Here is an 8,494-nt window from a genome sequence, read left to right as displayed (position 1 = left end):
AACTTTGGGATTGAAGTAGCTGGTAAACAGAAAGGCACCTAATCAGGGTTTGGAGACCTGGCTGCTGGGGCTGTCAGATCAGCCCAGATCAGGGTCACCCTGAGGGCTTGCAGGGGAGAGCTGCTACTGGCCTGGCTCTGCAGCCTCTAAGGCAGCAAAACTTGGAGGTTATGAGCTCCTTTGAGGGGGAGGCAGCCCAGAAGAGCCCCTTTAGTCTCACCCAGGGACATCTGGGGACAGGAGGGGAGGTTGGTACCAGGGGCCCAGGGTGCTGGAACCCCTTCCTTCCAGACTGTGCAGTGCACTGGCATCTCGCCATCTCCTGCTGGGGCAGTGGAGGGGGCATTCTCCCCCTTTACTGCCCACTTTCCAGTTTCAGCCTGGCTGTCCAGGACCCCCAGTCCTCAGGTTTGCCAGGGTGGGCACCACTCCTGCTGCAGCCAGCATGGCTATCACGTACAAGAGTCGGAAGCTGCATCTGGATGCCCCTCAATGAGGTCCTGGATGTGATCTGTCCCCAAAGGCACACTGTTGAAATCGATTTGGCTATGCAAAAGCCATCTCTTCCTATTTGGCGTGGAGGGTGAGGGACTGAGGGGACTGGAGTTCTGGCAGGCCCACCCTCAGAAACCAGAGCCCACCGTGTCCACTGCACTCAGGGCTATGGGGACAACAGAAGATCCCACACCTACTGGCTGATGTTAACCGATAATTGAAGCAGAAATAAAGTTCCCTGCATTCCCACTTTTTTTTTTTTGGCATAAAGACCAGTGACCCCACTCACTGATGTACCTCTCTGTCCCAAATCAGTAATGGCAATTCTGTTGTTGGTTGGAATTGCCAAGACAGCTGCCGGACTCAGCCATCTGGGGGGAGGCAGTCGGGCTGGCAGCTCTGGCCTTTCCGAAGGCCAGGTGGGTCACTCAGATTTTGTCCCATTTCCAAAATGGTACAGGGATACAGCTTCTCAGCTGGGTAAGAGAACATGGAACCCCCAGAAGTGGGGAGGGATTGTCAGGGGAAGGTAGGTGGGAACTGTGGGAAGCACCTGCACAGCAGCTGGAAGCCAGCGGATGTCGGGAGGGGGGACCTACTGCCAGCAACTGCCCACCTCCCAGTGGATCTGGGGCAGTTTGTGGGGCCATGATTAGGACTAAGACAGTCCTTGAACAGGTTGACAGAAAGGAAGGCAGCAGCGGCCCCCGACACTCGGTTTAGGTGGAAGAGCTCTGGGATCAGCCCCCTCCCTGCCCATGCTGGACTCTTGAGTCATCTGGGGGCTGCTGTTGTTAATCTGAATCAGGGTTAGATCGCACCAACACCAACCTCTTCAGGGTTCCTGATCCCAACTGCCACACCTGTCCTCTTATATTAAGGCCACAGCCCTCATCTGTCCCGGGTGGGGGCAGGGACTGGGAGGTAGACAGTCCCCTCACCCTTGCCAGCTCAGGCATTGCTGAGGGGGGAGTTCCGACCAGAAAGGCCCCTTTCCTGCTCCCCCCACCCTTCTACACACTGAGCAGAGTCCTCCCTGGAGCAGCTCCCCAGGCCTTACCTCCCCCCAGCCCTAACACCTTCTCTTCCAGCAGCTGGGCAGAAACAGCCAAGCTGGGCCAGAAGCCCCCTCCTCTAACACCTGTGCTCTGGGAAATTGGGAGGCAAGGTGACCACCGTTGTCATCACAGGCCACGGAGGCAGTTCAAACAGCGAACATGGTCAGGCTCAAGAAACACAGGATGCTCTTGAGAAACATTTCGCTGAGCCACAGGCGGCCACCTAGACTTCCTGAGGCAAATGGAGAGCAAAGCGAAGGCCCAGAGGTAGGAACAAGGGCGAGGCCGGGTGGCAAGGCATCACGGAGCCTCCCCTGCCAAAGTGGCAGGCAGGGCTGGGTCCAGGGGAGTTCCCATCCAAGCCTGCCCTTGAAGGAGGCCACCGGCCCCTGGAGAGGGTTTGGGAGGCGGGCCATGTATCAAAGCAAAGCCAGAGGCCAGAGAGGGGAAGGTGAGACCCGGGCAGCCAGGGGGTGTCAGTAATGTCTCAGGTTGAAGAAGCCCACGCTGGTGGGAGACTCCTTCACCGTGACTGTGATGAGGTTGGCGGTGACGTCGGTGACGAAGACGTGCTCAATGAGGCTGCGGGTGGGCTTCCAGTCCTGGCTGGTTTGGACGGACACTGACAGGTTCTGTCCGGCACTGGGCAGGGAGGCCGAGTCAGGGTCCGAGTCAGAGCTGCTGTTCTCTTCGCCGGTGCTCATCTCAGACAGTGTAGCTGTCTTCCGCGCCTCTCCCGGAGTCGGGTGGCCCTCCTGCCCTGGGGCCATGCTGCCCTTGACAAAGTCCCTCTTGCTGGCAGGCGTGGGCAGGGCTGCTGCCCTGGAGGCCAGCTTCTCACTCTTGCTGGCGTCGGTGGGCAGGCCAGCCCCACTCACCGCAGTGAGGCCACCCCCGGCACCCTTCCCAGTGGCTGGGTGGGGGGCAGGGTTACCCTTGGTGGTTGTGGCATGGCGGGCGACCATGCCCAGCCCTGGTGTGCCGTTCTTGACACTCTGTAAGTCCAAGACCTGGAGGCTCAGCTCCTGGGTGGGTGCAGGCTGGGGGCCCAGGCACCCGGCAGGGACCTTGCTGCCACTGTGGACGTGTGGAGGCCCTCCTGTGCCCCCCACTTTCTGCTCCAGAGCACCACTGGGGGCCTTTGGGACTTTGCTTCCCGGGGGGCTTATCCCCAGCTCCCCCTTCTGCGTCCTCACCTTCAGGTCCAGCCCTAGGCTGCACTTGTTGGCAGTTGGGGCCCTGAGAGCCAGTCTGCCAGCGGCCTGGGCCTGGCTCTGGCTCATCCGGTTCATGTAGTGCACGATGGAGCTCTGCCAGCTGATACCACCCCGGCTGGGGCTGCCGGCCATGCCCTTCATCAGGCTGGCCAAGTTCTCCGGGGTGGCCATGGTGCTGGGGCCACTGCAAGCCTCCTTGGCATGGGCCTTCAGGGCTGCCAGGCCAGCCACGGGGGCACTGAGCGGGGGGGGCAGCTTGCCGGCCGGTGCCCCTAGGTCCTTCCGGGCCGTCTTCAGCACCTTGGCCAGGCTCACGGGCCTCCGGGCCGCCTTCTGCTCTGGGGGCAGGGGCTTGCGGCCCCGCTTCTTCCGGATGGGATCCTTCAGTTCGGGCTTGGCTACCAGGATCTGGGCCTTCTTTTGAGGCACTGGGTGAGTCTCACGGCCCCGGGGGCCCCTCTTGGCATCTAAGTCGCTGTCATCCTCTTCATCTGAGGAAGATGAGGAGGACGTGGAGGAAGAGGAGGAACTGCTGGATTTGGATTTGGAGGGGGCGTCGGGTTCCTGCAACGACAAAGGGGAAGGTGTCACTTCTACAGCCTGGTCTCCAGGGGCATCAGACACCTTGGAGCCAGCCCCTCCTGTGGCTTCCAGACCCGAGAGGCAGCCAGGAGGGAGCGATCTCACTGTTTGGTTCCAGAAAGGACTGAAGAGGTCCTTATGAGGTCCCAAGAAATGCAGTTAAAAGTGAAAGAGAACAAAGAAAAATAGGTGGTTCACAAAGTGAAGCCAGAACGATGGAGGGAAACGCTCACATGCTGACAATGGACGCCGAGCTTTCCAGGGACACACGGGGAGCTCCTGGCCCTCGGCAGACACCTGGAAAAGGGAAATTCAGAGCAGCATGATTCACGTGTCTCGGAAGGGAAGGGTGGAGTGAAGCAGTGTGTGTGAGAGCTTGGTAACCTAAAGCAACCAGACATCTTGCTTCCATCTCCCCATTTCCAAAGCTGACCCCTTCAGAACCTTCCAGCACATAGGAAAACAAACCACTGCCCTCCTCATCCTCTGGGTGTCATCCCAAACACTAATTAAGCACACCCTCAGGTCCCTGTGTAAGAAGTGTGCTTTAGGTAGACAGAGCCAACACCTGCTCCCGGTCGCAAAGCTCGCCTGCCCCGAACTGGGGATGATGGAATCAAACCCAGGGAGTCTGGGGCCTCCCTGCCTGGCTGGCCCCCCGCCTTGCTGATGTTCCTCAACGTACATGCCCCACATTCTCCTGCAGTAAAGCTGAATCCTGCAGCCCCACTATCCTGCTCAAAAAGAACATTTTGAAGACAAAACCAGGCCAGCGTACCCTAGCCAATAAGGCTCACGGCAGGGTTCTCCGCCTCCTGGAAGGGCAGTTTTGTAAGAAGTGACTGAGCTCCTGGCCAGTGTGTGGGTTCAGGCCCCGGGGGCAGTGCCTTCAAGAGAGAAATCACAGACACATCTAAGACTGAGGCCGGAACCCCTTCCCCATCCTGCCTCTGAGCTACTGGAAGGAGGGGCTGTGCCATGGAGCCCAGGTGTGTGTGCCCCTCTTAGCTGCGCCTACCTGGCAAACCTATGAGCACCTACTGTGTACATGCTTCCTGTTTTTGTTCCCTGTAAGCCAATGGAGGTGAGAAAGTAGCAGAGTGGACGTCACAGGACCAGGAAACCAGCTTGGGGGGCTTAACCATTGCAGGGCCCTCCCCAGAGAGACAGGGCAGGAGGTGGAGAGCTGAGGTTTGCTGTTGCCCCCTGCTGGCAGAGGCTCACAGCGGCAGCCTAGAGAGAGGCAGAGTCAAGGTCTTCTGAGCAAGGGAAAGACTTGGAGGTGCCAGCTGGCCCCCTTCCCCAAAGCCCGCAACCCTCCCGCCACTGCCTTCCACTCAGCCGGCTGAGGGCCACTGCTGGGAGGGGAGCAGCCACCCACCTTAAGCTTGGAGTGCCGGCTGCAGGGGGACATCACCGTGTGCTTCCTCGGCCTGCCCCTGGGCCGCTTGCCTCTCTTCCGGTTCTGCACCTCCTTCTCGTGTTCCCTGAAGACAATCAGCAATCAGAGTCACAGACTTTCCTTCTGCCACCCTGGAACCCCGTGGTTTCAAACACCCCCAGGTAGCTTAGCACCAGTTTCCCTGCAAAAACATATCCTGTTAATTAACACATCCAAGGCAGAGGTCCAGACCCCCATCTTTGCATTAGGGTTCAGTATTATTTTTACCTCCATCTATTTCATTTACCTTTGGGTAAAGTCAAGTCACGAAATTCAAGTAAAGCTGGGAAAGGAACGGTTCCCAGTTTTCTCCGACTCCTCTTAAAACCCTGTGCGAATCCTGGCCACTTTCTGCAGGGAGATGATATTGTGGAAATTCTACAATACCACAACTAGAAGGAGGCTTTGTGCTCACGTGGTCCAACCCCCTCACTCCAAGTAAGAGAGTCCAGAGGTAGGGAGGTGAGGACCACTGCCCCCCATTCTCAGTCTTCTAATGCCCGCACAAAATCTCACGGTCGTCAGAGCACTGGGGTAACCAAGGGCTCCCGGTCCCTACACGGTCTACCCAGAGCCAGTGCCCCTGGCTCACATTTCTTTTCTGGTTTCCTCTTTCTAAGCCCTTTCTGTTCCTACACTCTGCTCTAGATGGAAGTACTGGTGACGCCTGATTCCGAGGTGGCCGGGGCTCAGGGCTCAAGGCAGGACACCATTAACCAGCTCCATGACTTGGGGTCAGGGAGCCAAGAAAGCCGCCTCTACCCACCAGCCCCAAAAGCCTCTATTCCAGGCTACCCCCGGGGAAGAGGCTCTATCTGGAGCAGTTTCCTGGTAATCAAAATGGGCAAACATCATCGCATTGAGGCCTGTAAGGTGATCTCTTAAAGAAGCCAATTAGTACAACGAGACAGAGCTCATACTCAAAGCAGCCCCAACATGTCTCCTAAAAGTAGAGGAGTCTCCGCTGACACATTAACCTGTACCCGTGAGCTCTGAACCTGAGACTTCCCCTTACAGTCAAAGGTCACATCCCCACACCAAGCAAATCACCACCAGTTCCTAGTTCCCAGGGGGATCTCTGGGGTGGACAGGAAGACAGAGCACCCACTTTCCCAGTTTTCTCTCCCCCGTGATGTAAACCAGACCACCCCATGGCTCTTTGTAACTGCTGCATCTATCTCTCTGGTATTTGCTAACCTCAGTTCCTGTCTGCTGTGCTGTAAGTAAAAGTGACGTTAAGGACACACACTCTCTCGACGGTCAGGACACTGTCTTACAGAGAAAAGTATCAGCTCCCACCCTCTGCGACTTACAGGACCTGAGTTATGGAGTAAACAGCAGACAGCTTGCTCATAAGCTTCTTCAAAGGTACTGAGGCAAGCATATGCTCGATGTATTTTCTCTCACCCCCCCCCACCAAAATCTATCTCTATTTTTCCCCATTGCTCTGGCCCTTCTGAGAAGACCCAAAATGTCCTGCTATAGTAAAAAAAAGTGGACACAGCTTGAGCTACCAGAGAACAGCTGGCCGGATCGACCCCGTCTGGGAAAGATTTTGAGCACCTAATTTATCAGCCTCTATCAACAGGGCAATCCCCACACCTTGCCCCCACCAGCCTGCTCTGGAATAGCATTCCCTGGAACCTTATGCCATCACATGCCCCTCACCACCCTTTCCCCTGAGTATCTCAAAGAGGTCTCTTTTAACCCAAGTCTCCTACCTAAAAACAGATATGACATCTAGAATTACAGAAGTAAATTCAGCCCGAGACTGGTAAAGGGGCCCCCGTGGTGCTCACTTGGTGCTGTTTTGCAGCAGAGAAAAATAAATGTGTTGTTCTTGGTCAGACACACCACAGTAGGCATAGCTTTCTGCTGTGTGTCCCAGCTCCCTCTCTGAGCCTTCTCTTGTTCAATGGCACCCACAAGGAGGACTGGGAGGCCAGGTCTGCAATTTTTACGGCAAACCTGCCATCCTTGTTTTTAACCAGTGCTATTTGCAAACTAGTCAACAGAAAAGGCCAAGAAGAGAAGCCAGAACTTTTCACGAAGGAACCAAGAAGGTTCATTTTGGCAAATCTGGCTGTCACAAAGACCAAAAGCAGCACTTACTCAGTGACTCCCAAGGTCTGGGCACAGTGCTGGCCAGCCGAGGGAAGGTGGGGAGAGGACTCATCTGGGACCTCAAACCACAGCCCAAGCCTGGGACTCCTGGAGCGCCATCACTGCCCTGTACGACTGTGTGACAGGCCAGGGTCCCCCCAACAGTCTCCCCCTCCCACAGGTCTGTTAACTTTCTCACTTCTTCTGGAAAGCCAAGAGCAGCCTCGGGTCCAGGATATTTTCCTCTGGCTCCCAGCTGTTGTGTCTGGAAAAGCAAAGAACAGGGCATCTTAAAGCACTAGGCACTGACCAGCCACTTCAGAAACAAGCCCAAGTGGGGTTGCGCCATTGCTCTCCGATCCCTGTTGGCAGCCAGGGCATCGGGGTGCTGGGGAGAGTCCCGAAAGGTCTCACCCATGCCCAGGACGAGCTCCTGGACACCAAACTCTTGAAGCCAACACCGTGTCCTCAAACTCAAAGGGAAACCACAACCTCAACCCCCAATTAACACCCGGCCTCAGGAGGACTCTACAGCCTCCCTCTGGAGGAAAACAAATCCCAATAAAATGGAAAGTTGCAGAGAGGGAAGACCCCAAACCCTGGTCCGGAGCCAGGGAGGGAAGGGAAGGCTCCTTCAGGATGCAGGGAGAAGGAGGCCTAGGGGCACAGAAACGCAGCCCAAAGATGTTGCTGTCGCCCAGGCCTACGCGGGCCAGGAACCCGGAGAGTTAAGCAAAGAAAGAAAAGTGGGGTCCGGGAAGAAAGGGGAACTGGGTCTGCGCGATTCTCTGTAAATAGAGCCCCTTCCGGGATGCCAAGTCCCCTCCCATCCATAAAAAGAAAAAAAAAAAAAAAGGAGTCCTACATCCATGAATAGAAAGCTCAGGTTACAGCGGGGAAAATACGGACTAGAGTAGGGGGGCTCGCGTCCCGCAGGGAGGGCTGAGGCGGGCGGGGGCGCATGCAACAAATGGGCGCGGGAGGAACGCGCGGCGCCGGAGGGGCGCGGGCCAGGCGCGGGGAGAGGCGGCCGGGGCGCCGGGAGCGGAGCTGGGCGGGCTGGAAGGGGAGGCCGCCCAGCCCTGCGACCCGCGGGCTTGTAAACAAAGGGCACCCTGCGCAGGCTGTGTGCCCCCTCCCGCCAAGCCCGAGGAGCCCGCGGAGCCCCCACAAACTTCCCGCCCGGCGCGCGACGCCCCCCGACGGCGCGGCCGAGGAACCCCACGCCGCCCCCCCTTCACACCGAGGTGGCGCGGGCGGGAAGGCGGGCGCCGCATTGTTGGGGACTCACTTGGAGGACCAGCCACGCCACTTGACCAGGTACTCCAGCTTGCCCTGCAGGGAGAGAAGAGGCGCGTGAGCCGGGGTGGGCGGGCGCGGGTGGGCACGGGCCGGGCCGCACGCACCTTGCGGAGCCGCTTGCTCAGGATGCACTCGGCGGCGAAGACCTGCTCTCCCACGCTGCTCAGCTCCTCCATGCTGCCCCGCCCAGACCGCGGCACCCGCCGCTCCCCGCACAGCCACCGCCGCCGCGCGCCCTCCCGGCCGCACACAAAGCACCGCCCCCGCCCCGCGCAGGTCCGCCCCGCGCACGCGCA

The 8,494-nt window shown here is 58.1% G+C and overlaps 1 protein-coding gene across 1 annotated transcript; it reads right to left on the bottom strand.

Moving 5' to 3' along the window:
- Positions 1-2,029: 2,029 nt before the first annotated feature.
- Positions 2,030-8,405, bottom strand: CBX2 (chromobox 2). The gene is made up of 5 exons (XM_059997532.1): positions 8,303-8,405; positions 8,188-8,231; positions 7,096-7,161; positions 4,734-4,839; positions 2,030-3,334 (listed from the first exon to the last, which is right to left on the bottom strand). Exons 1-5 carry the CDS (start codon positions 8,372-8,374, stop codon positions 2,030-2,032), a joined length of 1,593 nt encoding a protein of 530 aa, XP_059853515.1. The 5' UTR covers positions 8,375-8,405.
- Positions 8,406-8,494: the final 89 nt, after the last annotated feature.

Source organism: Delphinus delphis, chromosome 19, assembly GCF_949987515.2.
Source record: "Delphinus delphis chromosome 19, mDelDel1.2, whole genome shotgun sequence".
NCBI classification, from domain to species: Eukaryota; Metazoa; Chordata; class Mammalia; order Artiodactyla; family Delphinidae; genus Delphinus; species Delphinus delphis.
This window is presented reverse-complemented; position numbering and strand designations above follow the sequence as displayed.

Excerpts from the sequence above, each read along its gene's own strand:
- CBX2 (XM_059997532.1), bottom strand. The coding sequence starts at position 8,374 with ATGGAGGAGCTGAGCAGCGTGGGAGAGCAGGTCTTCGCCGCCGAGTGC. Across the intron at positions 4,840-7,095 it reads CTCTTGGCTTTCCAGAAGAA|GGAACACGAGAAGGAGGTGC; the intron begins GTGAGAAAGTTA and ends GATTGTCTTCAG. Across the intron at positions 3,335-4,733 it reads GCCGGCACTCCAAGCTTAAG|GAACCCGACGCCCCCTCCAA; the intron begins GTGGGTGGCTGC and ends TTGTCGTTGCAG.